This window comes from Astatotilapia calliptera, chromosome 9 (assembly GCF_900246225.1).
Source record: "Astatotilapia calliptera chromosome 9, fAstCal1.2, whole genome shotgun sequence".
Lineage (NCBI taxonomy): Eukaryota > Metazoa > Chordata > Actinopteri > Cichliformes > Cichlidae > Astatotilapia > Astatotilapia calliptera.
In genome coordinates, this window is record NC_039310.1 from 12,745,064 (window position 1) to 12,770,304 (window position 25,241).

Consider the following 25,241-nt stretch of genomic DNA (forward strand, 5'->3'; position numbering starts at 1 on the left):
CCTCCTTAGCAGGTTCTAAAATAACTGAAATACCTACTGGGATGATAAACAACACATGACATCATTAAACCCTTTTATTATTTATTTGTTTGTTTATTTATTTTAAATGTTAAAAACAATGTATGAAAAAACGTACATGATTCAGTAGCTTATAGATCCACTTTCAGCAGCAATAACTTGAAGCACCTGGACATACTGTTTCTGTATGACTTTATTGGCCTCTCATATCTCATAGGGTGGAGTAATCTTGGCCCACTCTCTTTTATAACATCGTTTCAGTTAGTTTGTTCAGTCCTGTCAGTTAGGACAGGTTCCAACTCCTGGTTGAACGTAAATTGATTCAATGCTTATATACAGAGTTTATAAAATCAACATGCTTCTCAGGTACAATCTAGGCCACCAGAAAAGGGAAATGACCTACAGCAAATAAAAGCAGCAGTGCACCAAAGGGTTAATCACAATTAATCCTATTTGAGATTTATTATGTCTATATCATGGCTTGGGGGGGTCCAATTATTTAATCTGATCACAGAATAGCCACGTAAATACTCAAAGAGCAAGCCTGAGGACTAGATGAAAAAGAGTTATCTTTTTTGTTTTAGTTTAAAAAAATAATAATAAAAAATCAAGGTGAAAAGGGGACAGAACAGCAGCAGATGGGGTCATTAAGTTTCCTGCGGTGAAGGTACTGAGCTTCAATGTTTCTGTGAAACCTCCACACAGGAAGGGGATTGCTGTACAGACAGATAAGATAAATTGCCCTTTCATAACACCCCAGTAAAACAAATGGGAGTGGTTTGTGCTCCCACAGTATTTAACTTACTCTGACACTGGCGCACTCACTGGTCTGTCAGCGAACATGTCGGTAGACTTTTCTAAGAACGCAACAGAGAGGCCCGAGCCTTGTAAGGCAGAAATTAAAGGTGGGTCCGGTTTTATACAATTGTATTGCCAACAAATGTTCAGATTTAAACTGCTGCTGTGAAGACTGTGATTTCATTTCAAATAGGGAATATTCCCAGCTGGCTGCAAGGAACGCTCCTCCGAAATGGCCCTGGCATCTTCACTGTGGGCGACACCAACTACAACCACTGGTTTGATGGGATGGCCTTAATGAGTAGCTTCACCTTCAAAGACGGTTGGTACAGCAATTCTTACCTGTGCACAGCTGCTAATCTGTTAATTGCTGCAAAAATACATAAATAAAACAAAAAAAAAATGTAAAGCGCACAGATAAAAGACGCAGTATTTGTTTCCTTGCAGGTGAAATAATCCATAGAAGCAGATTCCTCAGAAGTGACACCTATAAAGCTAACATGGAAGCAAATAGAATTGTTGTGTCCGAAATGGGGACGATGGCTTATCCAGACCCAAGCAAGAACTTCATCTTCAAGTGAGCATACTCTTTATTGTTACAGGCAAATTCAGCATATTTGATATTTTTCATGAAATAACTGCAGTAGTCTTCGTTTGTAATTCTTTATCAACAGTTGCAGTATTTATTTGGCAAACAGTGCCGTTATATACTGTAAGAACTTTCCCTGGCATCTAGATTTGCCAGCATTAGTCTGTTTTTTCTGCTGTCTATTGTAGTGTACAGCAATATTTTTGCTGTAAAGATAAACCCTATGTTACTGTGCTTTATAGAATATAAACGTAACAGGTAAATACTGCAAACTGTTTGGATGCCAGACTACTTTTATTTAGTTAGGGGGTGATCGTGGCTCAAGAGTTGGAAGTTCGCCTTGTAATCGGAAGGTTGCCGGTTCGAGCCCCAGCTTGGACAGTCTCGGTCGTTGTGTCCTTGGGCAAGACACTTCACCCGTTACCTACTGGTGGTGGTCAGAGGGCCCGGTTTGTGCCACCAGTATCCTGCAGCCTCGCTGGTCTCGCTTCTGTCAGTGCGCCCCAGGGTGGCTGCGGCTACAATGTAGCTTGCCATCACCTGTGTGTGAATGGGTGGATGACTGGTTGTGTAAAGCGCTTTGGGGTCCTTAGGGACTAGTAAAGCGCTATACAAATACAGGCCTGTATTTGGCCAAATACAGGCCGGTACCCATCCCTAAATAGGATGGGTACCGGTATCGGTTCTGACATAAAAGGTAGTAACCAGACCGAAAAGCAGCGCACATTTCGGTACTTTTTTTCCTTTGGATTCCAGCCAATCATTTTACCTTTGCGAGCGTAGTAGGCGGGCCCAGGTACATATGTTCTTTTAGAGCAGAGCTTAAAAATGCCCAAAGCGAAGCGGTCGAAGTCTGGCTGTACTTCACAGCAAAAGATGCAAACTCAGCAGCCTGCAACAAGTGCTTTAAGGTGATACTGTGCAAAGGAGGTAACACCTCGAATCTGATGAAACACCTGGCGACGTATAGCATTTTGTTAAAAGCCGAGAAATACGCCGTATTTGATAGCTTGCTGCGAGACCTCACACCGTGCACATCTACTGCGGGTGTGGTGCCTGTTATCTGACCCGGAGCAACATCCCCCAAAAACCCGAAGAGTAGAGTCCTGGCCCGTAGCCCTGTCAGTGTAGCAGAAATGATGAGGGATGATGATGGCAGCAGCAGCCGTTCTTCTCTGCGTGAGTAGCTTAATGTTGTTCGTGTTGAGTAGGCTAACCACGTTATTAAATTAATGCATGTAAGGTGAACTAGCAAACACCATCTAGTTACATGCGGCTGTCCTCTTGTTTGATGGCAGATGCTCCCTTCACCCTGGCCAAAAAGGCTAAAATGACCAAAGAAAAAGTGGAGAACAGCTAAACATGAGAGGTTTTTGGACAAAGTTTGTTTTTTGCATTGTTTAAGCACTGCTTCCAGCCAAGAGTGATACCATAAATCCCCTATAGCTGCAGAAAAGGCTAACATTGTTATCTTTTTACAAAAAAACAGCTGAACATGAGAGGTTTTTGGACCAATTTTGTGTTCTCCATTCTTTAAGCACCGGTTCGAGCATCATTTAAGCACCGGCACCGTTTCAAAAGTACCGGTTTGGTACTGGTATTGGATAAAACCTAAACGATACCCATCCCTACTCCTATTGCAATCTCCATAGACGATATGTTATTTTATGGTTGCATGTCTTCAGTTTCCTTTAAGTGATTTGTGCTACAGAAATGCTGCTGTTCTCTATTATTTGACAACTATGCTGAAGATGAACACTGGCTGAGCACTGGCTGGTTATTCCCAAAACTTTTTCAGAGTGAATAATTTAAATGTTTTGTGTATATTCCTGAGAAAATATATGGTGTCATAATATTTTTCAAAGGTATCCATGTTTATGGTTTCTTGTATGTTTGAAGTTATACATGTTTGTTTGTTTTTCTAAGTTTTGTGGTAGTGCAGCTATTAAATAAGACCATGCGGTGCCATTTTTGTAAAATCTGGGTAGTCACTTGGACTACGACTCTGCGACACAGTTATAATCATTTTTGTGTAGGAACAACCTCGGGGCTGTTTCCCTTACTGCTGTGAATTTTTCACTTAGATTCAAATAAGGCAAACATTCACAGGAAATCAGGTTTCTTTCTAATCTGTTCTCTTATTCACAAGGGGTAACTACAGGAGATGGATCCGCATATTTGTGTTGGCACAGATTTTTAACACCGGACGCGCTTCCTGGCACAGCTCTCCCAAGGATTTGTGTCTCCTCCTGCTTTTAAACTGGGGATCTTTTACATGTTAAGCAAATGCATTAACTAGTGCGCTATGGAGGCGCTCTCTTTCCTGTATCAATATCACACTCAAAACCCCCAAACTTTTTACTTTTCAGGGCAATCACCTTTCTCAACCACACAATGCCTGACTTCACCGACAATGGCGCGAGCAACTTCATCAAGTATGGAAATGACTATTATGCCACTTCTGAAACCAACTACATCAGCAAGATTGATCCCGTGACCCTGGAAACCCTGGAAAAGGTAACGCTGCCGGTTAACCTTGAAACGTGTGAACTCAAAACCAAGAAAGACTTTGCTTCAGACCTGATATGTTTCTGAAATATCTCACACAGGTGGACTACTTGAAGTACCTGCCTGTAAACTTAGCTTCGTGCCATCCTCACTATGACAAGGAGGGCAATGCCTACAACATTGGAACGTCAATAGCGACAAAGGGCAAAACTAAATACGTACTGTTCAAAGTTCCTGCTGTCTCAGACAAAGGTCTATAAGTGATTCATGTGTTTTATGTTAAACCTCTAAACTCAACAGTAACACCTACAGCGTTTCCATATTTGTGCTGTCTACTGTCACCTTTCAGACAAAGGCAAGAAAGGCCCTGCACTGAAAAATGCAGAGGTGATCTGCTCAGTCCCCTGCCGCTCCCTTCTCATGCCGAGCTACTACCACAGCTTTGGCATGACAGATAACTACATCATCTTTGTCGAGATGCCTTTCAAGCTGGACATCCTCAAGATGGCTACTGCCTATATGAGAGGAGTCAGCTGGGCAAGCTGCCTGAAGTTCTGCCCTGAAGAAAACGTAAGGAGTTAGTAGGCTAATGAATGTGGATTAATAGACCGGGGACAAGGGTGTACTAGTGTTCAACACTTCAGAAAAAAATGGGATTGACTCTTTTATCTATATCTTTGTTTCTCCATCAGACTCTGATCCACTTGGTAGACAGAAAGACCGGCAAAGAAGTTGAGACAAAGTACTACACAGGAGCGATGGTCCTCTACCACCATGTGAATGCTTTTGAGGACGATGGCCACGTGGTCTTTGATGTCATTGCCTACACCGACAACAGCCTTTATGACATGTTCTACTTGAGCAACTTGAAGGAGAAATCTCAGTTTGATGAAAAAAGGGTTTCCAAGCCAGCTTACAAGAGATTTGCCCTTCCCATCCACGCTGACAAAGTGAGTTGTTTTCATGTAATTCATTTGGTCCTGCAATCGAACGGCTCACACATTAAAGGCTTTCACATGTCGACTGGATTTCGCAGAGCGTTCCAGTTGGAGGGAACATGGTGAAACTCAAGTACACGACAGCCAGCGCTGTGAAGGAGAAAGAAGGCAAATTCATGTGCCAAGCAGAGGTGCTCTGTGAAGGTAAAACCAACGCCACTCAAACGTGTCTGTTTGAGTGGTTCAAGGCAAATGAAGTTTGTTTATTTTTGTTTTTCAAATTGCTGTTTGTCATTTAAAGTTAATCCAGATAGGAGCAAAAACTGTGCTTTTATTTCCATCAGGCTTGGAATTACCCAGAATCAATTATGACATCAATGGGAAGAGGCACCAGTTTGTCTATGGGAACTACGTGGGGGATTCTGCAGAAGTGGTGGGAACATCCGACATTTCAGATTTCTTACATTTTTATAAATATAATTTGCCTATGGAGACCTTTAACTTCCAGAACAGACATTTAAATTTTGGGGAAGCAGGCTGTTCCTGGACGTATTGTTTTACAAAACTAGGGTGAAAAACTACAGTACTGAGAATAATCATTTGAAGCGAAATGTAGCAGTAAAACTTTTGTTTAAGTGTGAATTACACATTGCGCCATAAAACAACAATCCCCTTCATGGCACTTTTGGGTACGCGTGCACATCAAGATATCAGAAACAATGGAAAGAAGACTTCAAAGCTCAGCCCTCCAACAAGAGGCATAAAGTCAGGAAGGCATAAAAGGAAATATTTTGTATTAGACAATTATGTTTTTTTTTATTAATCCTCACTAGACAATCAATTCTAAAAACAAACAGGAAGAGAGCGCTGGCTTCTGCTTGAACCATAGAGGTGACAAAAGACAAAAAAAAAACATGTTAAGTGTCATAATCAGGTGTCTAACCCCCATGTGCTGGCAGAACAGGTTGAATGTACCTCTGCAATGATTCTTCAGTGCTCCACTATCTTCTGTGGGGGGTTAAATTGGGTCAGGTTTAGTGGCTGTTGAAGCCAAAGCATATGATGGAGGAGATTTTCATCATTTTGTCCTATAAATGAGGACATTCCCTCCCTAAAAAAAAGAGGATGTCAAAGTATCTCACAACAGAATAAAGGTGATCCCTCAGAGGAACTTTGTTTTTTAATTACCATATAAGTTTCCCCCTGATAGGAGACACGCCTCAAAGCCATGCCAGCAAAAATGCCGACCTGTGCTCATTAAAAGGACTTGATTCACGCATCAAGTACAAAGTGCATCCATGAGAACATCAGCTGCTCATCATATTGTCCGGCAGTCTCATGTGATATGAGAATTTTACTGCTCTTTCTAATATTTGCACACAGAACAAAGTACTAAACGGGCTGATAAGCCAGTTGTGCTGTGTTGTGTATTGGTATTTCTGTGTCTGTAAATAACTTCTGACCTGCATGGACGTCTTTGTTGAGTGTGTTTCATCTGTTCACTCACTGTAGGTTGCAAAGTTTGACATGGAAACCAAGAATATGGTGTACTGGGATGAAGACAAGTGCTTGCCGTCGGAGCCGGTGTTCATCCCCAGACCAAATGGAGAGTCGGAAGATGATGGTATGAATACAAGTGAATGTGGTGTGCAAAGACGTGACATTTATTCTGTATTTGCTTCTATTGACAAGTTGAAGTTCAAGTCAATAAGAAGGTCTACAAAGATTAGACCAGATCTCCCCCCACTTATCTGTGCCTGTAATCTGTGTTGACAAAGTTGTGATACAATAACCTCCTTCTCCATTTGCAGGTGTGGTCCTAACATCAGTCATCAACTACAATCCAGGCCAGTCGAGCTTCATCCTGATTCTCGATGGGAAAACGTTCAAGGAAGTAGCACGAGCCTATGTGAATACTGAGCTGAACAAGGACATGCATGGATTTTTCATCCCACATTGAAAATAAAAGTTTAAAATAAAGAAAGGGAACTGTGCCACAGTAGCACATGTGGCACAAGCATGTATCGTAAGTCATTTCATTGTATTATCACTGGTATATGGTATAAAGTTAACCTCGTCATTTAAACAAAACACGTACTGTAATGTTACAATGTTACTGATATTACAAGAATAAATCCAACCAATGCTCCATATTTGTGGTGTCATGGCGAAGAGTTATGTTAACACAGTGTGGCTGTACACAAGGTCAAGGTCTCTGAGCAAATACAGCCTTCATGACACAGTGTTACTTGTTTCTGAAGATATAGAAATCTCAGATAAGTTATCAAAGGAGTAAAGTCCATTCAATTAGGCATAGGGTTATAGATTTAGGTAAACATTTATGGTAAACAATTGTTCCCATGTGAAATATGATTGTTGTGTTTCAAGGTACAGCGTTTCTCAATCGCTCTGGTGCAATTCTCACATCAGAATTATCAGTCTCACTACTCTTAACACTTCCCACCCACAATAGCACCTTTGTCGTTGTTTTTGTGCACGCTGCATTATTATTATATTATTCTGAGATTTTTTCCAACCTTTTATTGTCCAATTTTGATGAGTCAGTGCGAGATGTAATCTCAGTTTGTTGTTCTTACATGACAGGAGTGGAGCCTAGTGTGGTCTTCTGCTGCTGCAGACCATGTGCAGCACAGTCAGCTAGATTGTGCGTTCAGAGATGCAAGAAGGTTTTTTCTCTTTTTCGGAGCATTCTCTGTATAATCATCCCTTCATAGAGATCGTTTTGTGGGAAAACCCCAGTAGATCAGTAGTTTTGGACATACTCAGACATATTCACTCACCTTTCGTCCTCATTCATTCAGCTTGAACTTCAGCAGGATGTCTTTATCACATCTACATGACTTAACGTTTTGGATTACTGAAATGTGATTGGCTCATTAGATAATTGTATTAACAAGCAGCTGAGCAGATGCAAAAGTGGTTGCTGAATGTTCTCTCATAGTATATATTTCCATTTCCTGTTTTCTAATGCTTATACTTTCACGTATATCATTTAGCATTTCTCGATTTCAGCAGTTTTCTAAAGTTTCAAAGAAATTCTTCACTTTTAATTTAGGCTGACACTTTTTCCAACATCATCACGATAAAAATCTTACAACATCCATTATTCATCTTTTCATACATCATACTGTTTCTCAATCAATCTGGTGCCATTCTCACAGCAGGAAAGTCACTCTCACTAGTCTCGTATTTCTCAAAAAAATTAAGGGATTTTTCACATTTGCCAAAACATTAACAGTCAGTCACTTTAACTGTGTGATGAATGAATAAACAACTTTCACAAGCCTTTGAAGACTTAAACATCAAAAAATTTAGTTTTTTCCCTCATAATCTTGCTTACTTTTGAAAAAAATCAGCAAAATAGGCCTAATATAGAAGAAAATATTTTCTGAAACAAATGAATTGTGAAGGGTTTTTTTTAACTTTACAAAAGTGATGAAATGCAGAAAAGCAAACATAATACTCATTAAACTAAATGTATCAGAAAAAAATAAGGAAATGTATACATAAGTCATTCTAAATACATTTAGCAACTACTTTAGCAGTGGAGCAGGCGTACCTAATAATCACAGTAATGCAAATATCTAATCAACCTTTCACATCAGCGGCAACTCAAAACATTTAGATATGTAGAGATGGTCAAGACAGCACGCTGAAGTTCAAACCGAGCATCAGAACAAGGAAGAAAGACTGAATGAAAGTAATCGAGAAAAACTGAAGAAAATGCTCCACCCATAAGTTGCCTTGTAGCATTTCAAAGGCCTATAACAACAATAATCACTCAGCTGCTCTGTCATTACAGATACAGCTCTGTTGCATTATTACAGCATGTACCATTTATCTTCAACATTAACAACTCTGGTATCAGTGAAATGAGTCCTCACTGTTCTGATTACCATATGATACAGCTCAATTTTGTTACACTGTGTGCAGAAGGTCATGTCGGTTTGAGTCAAGTCAATGCAATTTATTTACCACCATCAATGCGTGTCAATAACCACCGTGTTTACTGCCTAGCACTTGACTAATCAGAATCTAATCAGGAAGAGAAACATAGTCATCATTTTTTCCTTTTTCTTTTTACAGTGCGTGGGTCTATTATAGGAGAGTACCAATTCCTTCACGTGAGCTAGCCATCATAGTATCTTTCTATCAAGCTGACCTTAACTAACGGCACATGACCTCACTGACTTGTGAATGCTTGCATTATCTATTGCATCGTTCTACATCGTCTGATATCGATTACAAAACAGAAGCGCTCAGTGATTGGGCCTTTCCGTTGTTGAATGGAATAGCTTAGATTGACCACCAGGGGGAGACAAAGACTTTGCTTATTGAGCCTTCTCTGTTGAGGATGCATTAATTTGTCTTGACACTTTCGATTAATTCACTAGTAAAATTTAATTGCACATCAAAACTAACCAAATAGACAAAGTCAAAAATGAGTATGTTACATAGTAATGCCTCTGATAACACAATAACGTGACTAAATCGAGAATTTTTATAAAATACTGAAAATAACAGTGAGAATGGAACAACAGCTTGAGTTCTATAGCTCACCGAAACTGCAACAGTACCGGTCATTAAATCACATTACACTGGACTCAGAGTACAAGTTATCTTAGTCCTATGATGCACTATAAAATGGCACTAATCCCCTTTAACAGATTAAAACTAAAGATTTACTACAACCACCGTCCACCCGCCCAATTTTTACAGCTTCTTCCTATATGCCCATACTCCACGTTATCTCCAAGTTTCCTGAAAATCATCCAGGTAGCTGCAGATACATAATCCTGTTGACAAATAACTAGAAACAGTAGCAAAAAGATAACCTCCTTTGTGAAGGTAACTAAACAAAGAAACAAAATGATCAGCTGGTCAGATATAACAAAGTAATAAAGCATTTTTAGAATGCATACCCACATATTTCATTAGTAGATCTAAATTGGACAGAGTACAGTAATGGTGTTAAAAGGAAACTGTGAAAACAGATTACAAAAGGGAATTGCAAAACTGACAGGCAGTGTGCCAGTACATAATATTTATTCTAACAGTCGTCTCATCTACGAAAATTTACACATACAGCACACGCTAATAAACCACACTCAGTAGTGCAATTTCCAAATCTTAAGTAGCAAATAAATGTTTTTCCTTGATATCCACCACAACCAAATTACAAACTTGGGTATAATACATGGCAGTGCAAATGTTAAACTGTGGGATAACCACTTAATGTGTGTAGATACCCTGCATGTAAGGAGAGAACTCCTGCATTCAAGGCCATCACAAGTTAGACTGGACACATTTGCAGACAGTGAGAGGCCAGTTATTAAAGTATAAGATGTACAGTAAGGGTGAAATCCTACTTTCCAACCAATCAATTTCATTGTTTACAGCGTCATTAAAAAGTATTTTCCTAAAGATAACCTGAGTGCAAACAAAATTCCTTTTTTTTTAAATGATGATTTCTTTTATTAATTGAAAAAAAGCTATCCAAACCCACCTGGCCCTGTGTGAAACAGTACATGACCCCTAAGCCTAATAAATGGTTGTGCTAGCCTTGGTAATAAGAACTGCAGGCAAGAGGTTTTGCAAGTATTGGCAAAGAGTTATTCACATTGAGTGACTCTTTTCTGCAGAATTGTTTTGATTCAGCCACATTGGAGGGTTTTATGAGCATGAACAGTGCTTTTAATGAAAAACATCTCAATAGTAGTCCAAAACCTTCATTTTGTTACTTCAAGCTATTCAGAGGTGGACTTGCTGGTGTGTTTTGAAACACTGTCCAACTCAATAACCCAAGTGTGCTTGAAGTTTGGACCACAAATCGATGGGCAGAGGTTCTCTTTCTGTATTTTCTTGTAAAGAGTTGAATTTGTGGTTCCATCAATTATGGCAAGTAGTCCAGGTCCTGAATTAGCAAAGCAAAAGACAATATTGCCTTGGCAGAAAAATGGTTTAAAAAACCCACAATTTTGGGGGGGAGGGGGGACACATTTGTACTCCCTGGCTTCATTTGTGAGGCCTGGCAGTGCAAACAACAAAATTCTAGTGAATAGTTATAGTGAACTCAAAGTTATGGGTCAGTGTGCAAGAGTAAAGCAAGGTGCAGTGAAGCCAGCCACCAAAACTAAACAGACGCTCATTTTGCCTGTGACAGATCGAGCAGCACATGTTGCTGTTCCTAACTTGGGAAAAAAAAAAGCTTTATATCTTGTGATCTGACTCTTACTTTTTTTAAAGAACTGGACCGTGTTTGACCATCAATGTAATACTTAAAATGGGATGTCTGAAATGATAAAAAAAAAAAACCCATTTAGATTTTACACCTAACATGGATACATGCAACAAAGTACAACAGGGCCTTTGAGCTGCTGAGTGCAGTTGCTGGATAACGTCCATCAATCCAATACACAGATGGATCTGAATCCATGGAAATAGGAAACGGTCAATAGTGAGTACTTATGAAGGGAGCACGTGTTCAGGCGTCGAGGCAAGATGAGTGGATGTCCAGTTGCCGTCTGTGTTTCAGTCGCATCAGTGGTGATTAATTGAAGGAGACGAGGAGAGGGGAAGACAAATTTTAATTCTGTGGCTGCTCTAAAAACCTTTTACTAGCCTCCGTTCCTCCCTCCACTTTCCACTCAAAACCACTCACAGTCAAAAGTGGGCTGGTTTTGGTTGTTGACACCATGTTTAGTTCACCTTAAATTACATCCAATCTGATATCAGCAGCCTTGGACAAAAGGCAGCAAAGGAAGGAAAGTTTTTAAGGAAAATGGAACACACCCAATTACAAGCGAGAGAGAGACTGTGCTGTGGTTGCCATAGTGATGACTTCCTGATGGCAGGATAGTGGCAATAGAGGATTTTGCTGTTCACAGTCATTAGATGCAACTGGCCAGTCAGAGGCTTAGCATACAGGGAGCAGATAGACTAAAAGAAGTGGCTGCTCGAGTCCATAAATGTCCGGTGGCACTTAGCTTCCCTCAGCTTGAGTCTGCTCTTCTTTAGATGGAGAGTTCTGGCTTTTCTCAGCATCTTCTCCCTCATCACCTGGAAAACAGTGAAGAAAGAGGACAGTGGGACAGTCGATTTCATGGACATTTAACTACGGGGGAAGTCAGTGATGCAGCTACTAAGTCACCAAAGAAGACATATATGTAAAATGTAACTGAAGAACTTCAATTAAATTTTATTTATATAGTGTGAAATCAGAACAACAATCATCCTAAGACATTTTATTTTGTACAGTAAAGACCCCACAATAATGGAGACAAAACACCAACAATCAAATGTCGTCGTCCCCCCCCCCTCCCTATGAGGAAACACTTGGTGACAGTGGGAAGGAAAAACTTCCCTTTAACAGGAAGAAGCCTCCGGTAGAACTAGACCAAGGGAGGGGCAGCCATCTCGGAGAGAGACAGGACAAAAGACACACTTTGGAAGAGAGCCAAAGATTAGTGGCTCTGTGATTTTGAGCTCTATTTACAATTTCCAAACATGCTGCAGAACTAAGCTATGAAGTCTTGATTTTCCTCTCCACTGTTGGAAAATCCAGAGAATTCAACTCAACACAAGTAGAGTGGAGGCTATGTGTTGCTACCCTGATGAATTATTAATGTCGCCATCAAAATATGTTCTCGTTCTTCATCATGTTGCTCACCTGACTTGTTGATGTTGAGCTGTGCCAGACTCTCCGACAGATCAGTGGTGCCCGGTTCTCCAGGAGCGTCTGGAATATCATGTATGGCATTCCTGCGGCCGGATCGTCGAGAGGTGATGAAGTCCTCATAGGTCGCCTCCACATCCGTCATCGCTGACACACCTCACCATAGCAGAGCCTGCCGCACACAGCAGCACACACTGACACACCTTTTCAAGTTGCACAGGTGCACAGTGACCCACAGACAATGGAATCTGCACCGCTTTTATGGAAAGATCGCTGAAATGGACAGAGTTTGTGCAGCTTCTCCTAAATAACTTTACACAATGGCAACACCAGTTTTTGTTGACAAGAAGAATGTAACGCAGCAGGCTATGCAGACACTCATTGAATATATCCCTCCCTCCGCTTATCTTATGACCTAATCCCTGCTTAATCTATTTTAATCTCAGTCTAGGGTACAGGCGACACCATGGATACAGAGGAGGCAAATTCAGTAGAAGAAATGCCGAGGAGAGCGATGGGAAATATAAACAGACAATCTGATGCATTACTTCAACCAAAGAGCACGCTAAGAGGTCATTAAAGCAGAATGAGGAAAGTTCTGCCATATCACATGGAGCATGATGGGAGCTGTGCTGCCCCGGAGATTTAGGTTAAATCCTTCTGCTTATATTCAAGCCCTTTGTAGCAATCTGTCTGGCTGAGGCTGTCCTTCAGCACTGAGCAGATTCAGGCTTTGTTGTCACATTTCTTTCAATTAAAATCTGCTATGATGAGATTTCTTTGGCTGTATCAGTCTGGATATCTGCATTTATTTGCTGCCACTACTTTAAAATTTTCAAGGAAAATAAAAAACCCTCAGAAGACATCACAACACTCAGTCACAAAAAAAGGTTGGTTTGATTTTCCCCAAGTCAAATGCAGGATTTTTAAATTATATATAAGTATATATTAAAAATGCCTCACTTTCACATCCATTTGTGGCTATTTCTAGAGAAAGTTGCGGTGGACTGTGGCTATTTTTGGAAACCTCTTCTGTCATCATCTGAGCACCCTCCCACTCAGCTGTCATTCTCAAAATGGTGTCAAGATGGGCAAGACCCGGCAGATGCTGTCCGTGTACGACTGACAGACCAAACGTGTGGGGAAGCAAGAGAGATAAGACGGCTGTTCTCTAACTTAATATGAGAATCGGGGCACTGGATTGTGGTCATAGGTATAACTCTCCAGGTTTATTAGCAATAAAGAAGAAATATCATTTGAAACGTTAAATCATGTAAACAGCTAGGTTAATGTAGCTTGCATGAGTAAATGTCCTGGTAGAGCCAAATGAGATATAAAATTCCTCCCCACACCTTTCAGTAAAGAACCTGTCTTATGATAGAACATAAGTGAATCTAATTGGATTACAGATCTGTACGTGCAGACATTTTTCCACTGAAGCTGTGTTTTTATTTGAAGTTAGAAGTTGAAGTTAGAAGTGACAGGACATTTTGCGATGTGTTTTCCTATGCTCATATTCTATGAAATATTAATTGCCAGTTTACATAATTTAGTCAGACTGTTGTACCCATGAATTAGAACATTGGCAACTCAGCTGTGTGTTTGTGTGTATATGTGTGTGTACAGTGTGTGTACTCCCATGTGGGAAGCAGAGCTCAGCTGGCCTGGACAACAATATACATAGCACAGACTCCAAACAAATGATCAAATCGCTGAATAATACAACAGGCCAACCGTCTCTGTCTTTCACTATGAAGTTGTTTTTTTTTTTGGGGGGGAAGTCTACTCCTGCTTTGCAGCTGTTTGATTTGTTATGCTGCCAAACAGAATATTAGCAGTGATAAAGGCAGTACATAAACGAGTCCCAGAAACTTATGCCAGAGTTATTCTAGGTGGCCTGGGCATACCTGGGACTGATGCCAGGTCTCACACAAACAGACATGCTATACTCCAACATCACCGTGCCAAGCGCAAAAGTAAACAATTTCTCCTTAACCACGGATTCACGCGCAGCTGTCAACACCCTCCCTGTAAGAGCGTGCAAATGTTTTACTGTTATTTCTACAGCTCGTACACATTTAAGGCAATCTTAGCTAAGTGATTTATTTAAAAGTTCATCGCGAGTCTGCACGAGTGTGACGTCACTCCACAAAGACTATTTGTCCAAAATGACAATTTATCACCTACTAAAGCGATGCAGTCACGCGCATTGGCGTCCTAAATAATAAAGCGCTAGTTTTTTTCTTTTCTTTTTTGTTGAAGACATATAACCTTTAAATACAGACGAGCTTAAGGTTGCAGGAGAATCTGAATGTTTAAATTCATTATTAAAACCAAGATCCATACGTCTGTCTTTGATGACAAAGACCCCCACAGAGCCAGGTCAGTGTCAGTAAACGTAGCCTGCATGATATTAACATTACACATGCATTTACGAGCTTTGCGCACTTTGCACCTGCAGTTATTATTCTTAATATGATCAACAAGGTATGCTACCTGTTTGGAATAAATGGCTTCCGAATATTCGCAGGGGTCAATCACATCGGCTCGGATCTTGCCATTTCGGTATTCCCCAATGCGCTCATGAAAGAGAATTTACCAACGTCAAGCAAATCAAGCACACCAAAGCTACTTCCGAGTATTACTTTCAGAATAAAACCGCATTACTTTGAAGGGACGCTTAACAGAAAAGTTTTTCATTACCAGCTACTTTACCTATACTCCTTTATTTTATTAGATAGATAAATATACATATAAATAAATAAATACACATATAGGATTACTAATAGGAATACTTGCACCACATTCATTAATTAATATCTGACAAAGTGAGAGCCATAAACTTTAATGCCAAGTGCATTGTTTAACCGTGAATGTGTGTGTAAAATCATTACCTTATTTAAAGGTTAGGATACATTAGGACTTAGCGAATGGTTATCATCCCATTGCTATAATTTGAAATGGTGAAAAGGCATCGCGCTTGGGCGTGTGTGTGGTGCGAGAGATCACACAAAAGGGAGTCAGTGTTGAAACAACGTCCCTCTTGTGATAAAGGCACATGTTTGCTGTGCCCTCTTAGCATCTGTCCATGAATCCCTCCATTCAGATGACACATGTTGTCAGTATGGCAAATGAGGAACTTCCGAGTGTTTGTTCTGCGCAAGTGTTTGAGCTAACAAAAGCAGCAAAGGAGCACACTAGTTTTGTTGTTTGGTTGATATAATGAGTTTCTGTAAATGACCATCCCCAAACAAAGCTGAGATGCAAGGTAAAGCTACCAGCCCGTTTATTCATTAACATAACTTTGTATCAATAACAGCACTAATAACTAATAGCATTTCATTTTTTATTTATTTCTATAGCTAAAATTAAAAAAAAAGATTTCGTCCCAGTAACAGCAACATTTGCTAGTTTCCAGCGAAAACTGAGCTACGCAAACTCCCCCAAAAATTGATGGTTAGGAGTAATACTGGGAAACATGACAGAGGTTCCCTCCCACGCTCCACCTGCTGTCCAAAATAAACAGTGCATACTTGAACACTCCATCAGAAACAGTGCAGTAATAACCAATGAAATACTCGCATGTTAGCTCACCGAGCGGCATCGGACAACCCAGTTGCTATCGGTAGCCAAAGATCAGTAGTGTCAAGATAATTACCTGCCATTGGGAATTGGAACAGGACGTCCCAGTAGTGTCGACATAAGTCACAGAGAAACAAACAAAACACAAAAAAATGACAAACCAAAAATGTAGATCTACACAGGACATCAGTAATTCACAATACACTGCAGAATAAATTTATATGTAAATTAAAGTAATTTTCCTTACAGGATAAATGGGTAAAAACAAAACATTTCTCCCGTTTTAGCAAAGCCGGAAATGAAGAGGGGGTTTCATCTTGTATTTTCCGTCTACGTCTGGCCGTTTTCGAACAACGGCAACAGGACCAGATAAGGAATAACCTAAGGATGGAAGAATTTGAAGGTATGCGATATTGCTGTTTGTGTGTTTACTTCAGCCTTTTATGGCAAATTTGGGATTTCAGCATTTCGTTTTTATCTGCCAAGGGGACGCTTTGGGGTTCGCGGCTCCTTTAGATGAACAGTTTTGTATAGCGACCTCCTTTTTGTTTGGGTTTTAGCCCAAGTAATGCTAGGTAACGTCAGGGCCAAAGATGAAGCTAGCTGCTCCTCCTATTTGAATGGGTGCGATTCCTAGCTAGAGGAGCTATCCGGCTAACCAGCAAACTCCTAACAAATAACACTTTTAAATGAATGGTTTAAAGCGTGTATATCAATGAATCTTCGGAGACTGCTTACCTTTAATATTAAATACGTTTCTATGTGTACAGTAATACTTCGAAGTGTTTGACTCTGTACGTTAAACTTAGCTAAATCTGACTATTTTCCTCCAGCCATTTTCAGGAAATTTGAAGTATCCGTGTAGAATGAGCAGTAAAGGCAACAATAAAACATTGTTACCTTTACTGTGGCAGAAGAACACAATTTATGACCGCGAAAGTATTTACCTTGTATCAAATGTTAACTGGGTCATTATTTTTCTTCCCATGTTTGTTTAGTCCCGTTGTGGCCCATTTTTGACCTTTAAACCTTCACCGAATTTGTTCTGTTATTCTTGCAGATGGCGAAGCTTCTCTGGTTGACGATCGGATTCAGTGTAATATCTGTAAAAGATCTTTCTTACCCAAAGTCCTGGTAAAAAAACAAACAAACCACCTCTTGCTCATTTCTGACATTTCTTAATACAAAAAACAAACAAACAAAACAATGTGTAACACTGTTTTAAGAGGACAATATTTTAATCGCAGACACTTTAAGTGTTTGTTTGGGGGTGTGTTGATCACGCACTATGATTAACCCGCCTGGCTGACAGTATTTACCACATTAATTCTCAGCTGACAGGGTATCAGCTGTTTGTTCAATAATAATGTGTCTATGATCCAGATAGCTAGCAGGGTCCTGTGAAGAGCTCTGTAGGGGAGTTGAAAGTTTTATCAAAGCAGAAATGCTTTTTGTTTGAACAAATTTGTGATATTCAAGACTCTGATTTAAAAATTTCACTAAGAAACGTCTCTAGTAGTACTGCTCTCCCATAAAGCAGAGTTGGAAATATTGGTCATTAATTAATTATTTAATTAATTTCATAGTGGGCCATTTTTTATATATAGATGAATTGCAGCACAAGTATCAACTGGACTGTATCATGTGAAGCATTTTCTTTCACTTGATTGTCTAAATCAGTGAATGGAGATTGTTTAGAAAGGATGGCTTCACACATGTTCAGCAATACAGTACTCTCAGCACTGTCTGCAGCACATGCAGGTAAGGGTGGTGTCATAGCGCTATATAAATGCAATCTATTATTATTATTATTATTATTATCATCATCATAGGCGAAAAGACTGTGGTTTTGAGTCATGGTTATGGGTGACAGATAGACACATCTGTGTATTTCGGAAACTGCTGATCTACTGGGATTTTCTCATATAACCATCTCTTGGGCTTACAGAGAATCGACAGAAAAAAAGAAAATATTCACAGAGTGGCAGTTATCTGGGTCAAAATGCCTCGTTGATGTCAGATATCAAAGGGGAAAGGCCCAGCTGCTTCAACCGGATAGGAAGGCATCAGTAACTAAAACAGCATGAAAGCATGGATCAATCCTGCCTTGTGTCAGCAGTTCAGGTTGCTGGTAATGGTGTGGAGGATATCATAGTTTTGATACAGCCGTCTACCTGAGTGTTGTTCCTGATCTTTATTACCACAGTGTACCCATCTACTGATAACATGACATGTTCTGATATTCTGATTATAACATGGCATGTTATTATGCTTCCAGCAGAGTGGGTTCAACCTGGTACTAATGTGTACCTAACAGAGTCGCTAATGAGTGTATATGAGTTGATTTTTACTCCCCCAAAATCCTCTGTTCCTTTGCTTATTGTGTTGAAATGACTAAAACATACTACAGAGTTAATACATCAAAGCTATAAATGTTTTTGGTGTTTAATTTGAAGAGAATCTTCTGGTAAACAACCAAATATGTGCTCTTATGCAAGCACTTTGCCTCATTAGTAGATAATGGCTGCATTAAAGCATGGTGTATTATTCTAGATATGTATAGCAATATAGGTTTGGGTCTCCATCAGGAAGACATTAGTGTGCTTCAGAGAGTTGGCTGCAGCTTTGAGGAGGTTACTGGTGTTGTTAATGTTACTCATTTAAATTTGAGCTTGAAATGTTTGAAAGAAAGTTTCCTCCTCTTTCAAGAAATTCATTTAGGAAAACATAGTTGAAAACTTAAATTATAGTAAAAGACAGATACAAATCTTAAGTGATGCCACTGGCATCATGCCAGTGGTGTTAAAAACAAATAAAAATGTTTTGTCATGTTTTGTGCACATTGTCCTCCTTCAACAGGAGAAGCACTCAAAAATCTGCCAAAAATCAGCAACTAAAAAGAGGAAGGTTTTTGACTCCAGCAGACAAAGAGCTGAGGGAACAGACATCCCCGTACTGAAACCCATCAAACCAAAGGTAAGCCTTCACCTAAGCAGAGCGATGGAAATCCACATAAATTGTCAGCAGTGGTTCATTTTGACTATTGACAGGATTGAAAAAAAATTGCCTAAAGTCAGAAAACTAGCTGGATCTCACGTGCTGCTTAAAACGCTGTTGTTCATTTTTTTAGGTAATCTATTCATTCATAAATACGTCCAGCTTTTATTATTAAAAAATGACCTGTTTTTAATCTGAGGTTATTTATTCAGCGTTGTATCCAATAATACAACACCTAAAGGAAACAATGCTGTTCATATTCCTTAATTATCCGAAAACTCTATATTATTCTGCAAACAAGTTATCCAGATAAACCTTTTATAATCCAGGTCACATGAAGGCTTTCCAGGGAGGACCCAGAAAAGAATCAGCCTTTGAAATGTACACAGCATTTTGGCGCTTATGGTGTTGAGTGGCGCCTATGAATTTTCATTTCCATGCAGCACATTCAGTGTATTATGTCGACAGTTTATTTTTACAATGTAAACAACTTTCAATTGTATTTCAGTCACAAAGTTCATCTGCTACTGAAAGAGTAAGTTGCTTTTATCTTTTTTTTTTTTTTTGTTCAATTGTCCCTCCTTTCCATAGATATAATTTTTAGCAGCACAGATAATCTGTTGAAGCCCGCGAGGCTTTCCCTCACTGTTTTTCTGGCTACACAAAAACTTTGTTTGCCTTGAAGTATTGGCTTGAATAGTCTGTGGGTGTGCCAAGTCATGTTGGTGATATTAATTTTAAAAATCCTTTCATACCTCTTGTCTTTAACTGGCATCCTTCTGTATCCAGTGTTCTTTTCTCTTTCATTTAACGTGACAGCCTTAATGCTATATTTTCTAGTTCAGCTGCTGCGGTTGCTTTGAACCTTCAGATTACTCTTTAACAACTAAAAACTGTATTTGTTTCGTTTATTTCTTCTCTGTGAGAAACTGTCTCATGAGTATCAGTCAGTGAAGTAATCTTGCCCAGTCTGTTGCCTGGCTGTTGTTCAGATGGTCTTGGCTTCAACTAACTCCTGCGTACTCACTCTGTGCTCCCACTGGAATTTTCAGCTTTGTGATATGAACAGGACAAACGTCTAGTTATGCGACAAATTCTGTTTTGTTTAGTTTTTCTTTGGCAGCAGTTTAGGAAAGAGGAAAATATAATAAAATGTAGTTTTAGCTCTCTCCAAGTCACCTGTGTTTGTCAGACAAACGTGTCTGAATGCTTTAACTACACAGGAGAAATAGAAAGTCACAGAGGCTGTCGTGTTGCCTCAGATCCACTTTAGACAACTGAACTCACTGAACTATTTCTGTCGCTAATCATCAACTTTAGATAAGACTTGTACTTTTGTTATGGAAACATAGTTGTTGGGGGTTTTTTAGGGTAAGAGTGGGAAGTGCAGGCTTAGATAAGCGTATGCAATCTTTACATATTCGCTGTGAAACCTGTCGAGTTAAAACATTCGGTAAGAGAGTAGCTTAATCGTATTTTCTTAATATTAGATTGTCAAACTATAGCAGCAAACAGCTGTAACAGAGAATCTCTTTTGTCATGTTGTTGTCGTGTCAGGCAGAACCCCCGAAGAAGCCGTCAAATTGGCGCAAGAAACACGAGGACTTCATCGCCACCATCCGGGCTGCAAAGACCATCGGTCAGGTCATAAAAGATGGAGGACCATTACCCCCGCCTCCTCCTCCTACTTATGACCCAGGTAACATCTAGTTATCTAGAAGCAAATGGAAAAACTATAAAAAAAAAGATTTTGTATCTTAATAAAAGAATTGTGAAAAAGTCTCATACACTGCTCGAAAAAATTAGCACTTTTTAATCAATTTCATGAGGTGATTACCTGGACCCTGCACAGGTCGTCCACACGTCATTCCTTGAAAGTTGGCTGTGGCTCCCAGCACAGCCTGAAGAGTGGAGATTCCAGGAGACAGGCGGTTATTCTATGAGGGTGGCCTGTGGCCCCTTTAGTAGGCCCTGTGCTCACTGCAAGGCACTGTGGCGCTCAACTGGCAGTTAGGTATCAGGATGAAATCTTTGGGCCTAATGTCAGATCCTACACTGGTGCTGTGGGCCCTGGGTTCCTCCTGGTGCATGATAATATCCAGCCTCACATAGCGAGAGTATGGAGGCAGTTGCTGGAGGACCGAACACTGTCCGGGGGCTCTCCCATTGTCCAGATCTGGGAGGAGATCCCTCAGGACACGAGCTGTCATCTCATTAGGAGCATTCCCCAACATTGTATGCAAGCACATGGTGACCATAGAAACTACTGAGTACCATGTTGAGTCGCTGCAATGAAATTTTTAGCAAAATGGACTTGACACTGCAGACAGTTATTACTAAATGCTGAAATGTAATGTAGAGGCTGACTGACATGTTGTAAGTAAAAATTTAAAACGTGAAGGCAATACAGAAACACTCTTCAATGACTGAAGCGTTGATGAGTGCTGAGGATGTATGGTTTGTCCACCAGAGGGCACGCTGCAACTTCACTGTTGGATTACCATGGGCAGAGTCCAAATGAGTAATCTAAAACTTGTTGCAACCATCAAACAATATTACTTTTTAAAGTATACTGTCATTGTAGTAAGGACTCATGAATAACAACATTAATGTAGAAATATTCAGAATGTTTTGTGTCACTAAAAGGAAAGAAATAATTTTAAATGACTAAATATCAGCACGATTACTGCTCGTATAAATCCTATACAAGTCGAGCTGTAATTGTGGTGACAGCTGCAAATGAAAAGTTCAAGTCACCACTTCATCAGATAGTAGTATTTCTGTATACAGGATTCAATTACAAAAGCTACATGTATATTTTCCCACTACCTTGTCTCCCTTTAGACTATATCCAGTGTCCTTACTGTCAGCGGAGGTTCAACGAGAGTGCAGCTGACAGACACATCAAATTCTGCCAGGAGCAGGCTGCCCGAATGCCCAACAAAAGCAAGTCAGGAGATGCCAAAAAGCCTCCAGGTCGCACACAGGTACACGCACGCACGCACGGATAGGAGAGGGGACTGCATTTGAAATTAAACAGACAATAGTTCCCAAAAAGTTGATTCTGTTCATCTGGACATAGCATTTTAAGTGGGAGAAACATTTCATCACTCATTCAAGTGACTTCTTCAGTCTTTTGGGATTTCCTTACCTGGATGATTGAGCATGGATCTAAACAGAAAATAGTTTGTTGTTAGTTTTTTAAACATAAAATGTTAAAAAATGCTCATAGGTAGGTTTACAAAACCTATACTGATGATCGATATGTGTGGCACTTCTGTGTTATGGCTAATTGCTGATAATTAAGAAGTTTTCCTTTTAAATCATTGTCTTTTATTACCATGGTGGGACTCCCACTCTGCAGCAGATGTAGAATTACAAGTTACTTAGCAACAGCTATGGTGCATAGCTAGGGAGTTAATTTGGTAGCCAATAAAAACAGCAGGGCTTAAACCCTTCTGGTTAAGAGCTCTGATTCCCCATTGTAATAAAAAGCCTTCAGTCGTTAATCGTTATGTCACTGAGCCTCCCTGCTGTGTCGTGTTTTTAGATTTGTTATGTGTTGCAGTTCTTTTTTATAGCTTTGAGATTTTCTTCCAGATCGCAGTTTTAAAACCCGTTTTAGAGCCAAGCATTGACACAATGTGCATATTACAAACACTACAACCACAAGCCGTTCTGCTTATGTGGTCGTATAGTGATATGATATATGTTTTTGTATATCTTTAATGTAACTATGTTAATGACTTTTCAGCCATGATATCCATAGCTGATCTTTTGTACCAAATAGTTATTTTTATTGCCTTCTCTCTGTCTTCAGTACAAGCCTCCTGCTGCTGCAAAGAAGGCCAACACTCCCGTTGTGTCAACCATCCCTTCAGCTTCCTCTCGTTTACCCCAAAGATCAGGCCTTGGACAGCCCACTGGTACGAGACACAGTGCTATACTCCTCATCACCCCCCCCATATTGTGAATTTGTGACTGACTTCATTGCATCAAACAAAACTAATATGTGCATTGTCCTCATTTGTGTCACCCTCTCTCTCACTTAAGGAATCCCATCTAGTAAGGCCTCCTCAACAGGTTCAGTGAAGAATAATCCCTCCGGGCTCACAAGCCCACCGTCAGGGTTAGTACACATACGCAGATGTGTTTTAAATACTGTGGGCGAGTCCAGACAGGTTTTTATTTACTGATGTCAAGTGGGTACTGTTTTTTTTACCTTTTATTGTGCATTCAGCTGTGTCTATTCAAATATCTGTTGGAACAGTCAATCTTTGTACATGTTTTTACAGCCCGGATTTATTTTGATTGAAGTGTCATTTCGAACAATGTGAGTCAAAACAAAATGCAACGTCAGAACCGAGAATAGAGCAAGGCTGCCAAAAAACAACAGTTTCATTTCGCTTTCTCACTTTTATTCTTAGTATCCAAGACATTATGTCTACGCGGTGTCTCGACAGAGAGCCTTTATTTCAATGAATAACTTTGAAACATCCTTGTCCTGGTTTTCTTTTTGTTTTTCTCTGATATCTCTGTCAGTGTGGGAAGTAAATCCCGAGTAGCAAGTTCTGGCTATGGATCTGTGAGGAACGCTCAGACTGGACTCAACAAGAAGAAAGTAGACTCCTACATATCTAGGTGAATAAACGTCTTAAGTCATAACCTCCACAGAAAGAGTGGAGAAAATCAATTGGTGACCTCTCCTGACCTCTGGTGGCTTGGTGAAGTATTACCGGATGAGAGGTGAAACGTCTTCAAGCAACTTAAAGAAGTCCAGACGCTTTTCTTTGCAAGCTCCTTTGACTACGATGACCTGGATGACTGAGAACCTTCACAGACATATTACATATACTACCTCTAATTTGACTAAGAATGTGCAAATTTCAATTTTACTTTAAGAAAGTTTAAAAAAAAAAAATTAGGGATGAGTCTTACCTGCACATTCATTTAAACAAAAGAAACTTGCATGCACAGTTATATCAACCTTGCCACCCATACGTCTCTAGCTTCTGGTTGCTTTGATTATCGTTATTGCTTTGGAGCAAAACAATTTCCCATTTAATCAAGCTGAGGGGAAATATGGGATAATCCAGTTTACTTGGCATCGGCTTAAGTGGCATTGACATTCGTATAAAGACGTGTAAAATCCAAATAGATCTTTGCCCTGACGTTTCACTAGTTGCAACTTTGTCTGCACAAATTCTAAAGTTGCTGCTGTCTTTTCTGTTTTCTCAGGAATGATATAGATGGCGCGAACGATGTTGGGAACGGCGGAATGAAGAGCAAGTTTTGTCACGCTTGTGGGACAAAGTACCCTGTTGAATCTGCCAAATTCTGCTGCGAGTGTGGGGTCAGGAGGATGTGTATTTGATAGCAGTCAGAAGAAAACGAAAGCAGGGTTAGGATTTAGGTAATAAGAATTGAGGGAAAGGTGAAAGAGTAATTAATTCCATCTTTATTTTCCCACACTGATTTTATTTCCTGGCAGTAAAGATGGTGTGTGCAGTCACACTGAATATTATCCAAATTTCATTGCATAACTTACAATAAGGAGTGCACTTAGCTACTGTGTTTTGCGTTGACTAGTGACCGGTTGATCTCTGTGCCGAACAGATTTGGTACACAGATTAATCGGTTTAAATCATGATGTGGCTTTTACAAGCACATCCCGTAAGTAGCTTCTCTTTCACTGCTTCATTTGCTCACAGCATTGCTGCTGTTTCCATGCACTTATAAAATGAGCATTACTGCCATGAAACTACAGGTCATAGAGGGTTTAAGAATTTGTGAGAAATAAATATTTCCAGCAAAGGAGAGGTGGTTGGTCATTGGAAGGAAGCTATTAAATATTATGCATCTTTAGAAGGGAGTAGAGGAAAGATGAATTAAAAGTGGGTTTGGAAAAAAAGAAAGGAAACATGTTGGGTGGCTGATTAGAGGTGAGATTAACTGCCCTGCATCATTATCGCTCTTCAGCCCTTGATTTGAAGTGCATTCCTCAACCCCACCTGTCTCCACATTGATGTGCAATAATAACAACTACTGAAGAAAGCAGTGTGATTTTTTTTATTTTTAAAAAAAAAGAAAATAGCTTCAAATTTTTATCTTATCA

The 25,241-nt window shown here is 39.8% G+C and overlaps 3 protein-coding genes across 5 annotated transcripts; 2 read left to right on the forward strand and 1 right to left on the reverse strand.

Annotated features, from left to right (window-relative positions):
• The first annotated feature begins 790 nt into the window (after nucleotides 1-790).
• On the forward strand, nucleotides 791-7,004 carry bco1 (beta-carotene oxygenase 1). The gene is made up of 11 exons (XM_026180839.1): nucleotides 791-923; nucleotides 1,010-1,138; nucleotides 1,264-1,393; nucleotides 3,775-3,922; nucleotides 4,015-4,165; nucleotides 4,263-4,483; nucleotides 4,606-4,863; nucleotides 4,950-5,055; nucleotides 5,196-5,284; nucleotides 6,364-6,475; nucleotides 6,663-7,004. Exons 1-11 carry the CDS (start codon nucleotides 860-862, stop codon nucleotides 6,809-6,811), a joined length of 1,557 nt encoding a protein of 518 aa, XP_026036624.1. The 5' UTR covers nucleotides 791-859; the 3' UTR covers nucleotides 6,812-7,004.
• Nucleotides 7,005-10,343: 3,339 nt separating this feature from the next.
• On the reverse strand, nucleotides 10,344-17,181 carry pkia (cAMP-dependent protein kinase inhibitor alpha). Of its 2 annotated transcripts, none has more exons than XM_026179360.1 (3): nucleotides 17,077-17,181; nucleotides 12,542-12,719; nucleotides 10,344-11,931 (listed from the first exon to the last, which is right to left on the reverse strand). In XM_026179360.1, exons 2-3 carry the CDS (start codon nucleotides 12,690-12,692, stop codon nucleotides 11,855-11,857), a joined length of 228 nt encoding a protein of 75 aa, XP_026035145.1. In that variant the 5' UTR covers nucleotides 12,693-12,719; nucleotides 17,077-17,181; the 3' UTR covers nucleotides 10,344-11,854. The 2 variants fall into 2 exon arrangements, with proteins under 2 accessions (XP_026035145.1, XP_026035144.1); XM_026179359.1 differs by lacking the exon at nucleotides 17,077-17,181 and adding an exon at nucleotides 15,044-15,231.
• On the forward strand, nucleotides 13,004-25,168 carry zc2hc1a (zinc finger, C2HC-type containing 1A). Of its 2 annotated transcripts, XM_026179357.1 has the most exons (12): nucleotides 13,005-13,437; nucleotides 13,539-13,760; nucleotides 16,417-16,532; nucleotides 17,190-17,263; nucleotides 18,989-19,105; nucleotides 19,635-19,661; nucleotides 20,684-20,825; nucleotides 21,971-22,113; nucleotides 22,947-23,052; nucleotides 23,180-23,255; nucleotides 23,669-23,767; nucleotides 24,365-25,168. In XM_026179357.1, the coding sequence occupies exons 2-12, from the start codon at nucleotides 13,729-13,731 to the stop codon at nucleotides 24,498-24,500; spliced, it is 1,068 nt and encodes a 355-aa protein (XP_026035142.1). In that variant the 5' UTR covers nucleotides 13,005-13,437; nucleotides 13,539-13,728; the 3' UTR covers nucleotides 24,501-25,168. The 2 variants fall into 2 exon arrangements, with proteins under 2 accessions (XP_026035143.1, XP_026035142.1); XM_026179358.1 differs by lacking the exon at nucleotides 19,635-19,661 and having other exon boundaries at nucleotides 13,004-13,437.
• Nucleotides 25,169-25,241: the final 73 nt, after the last annotated feature.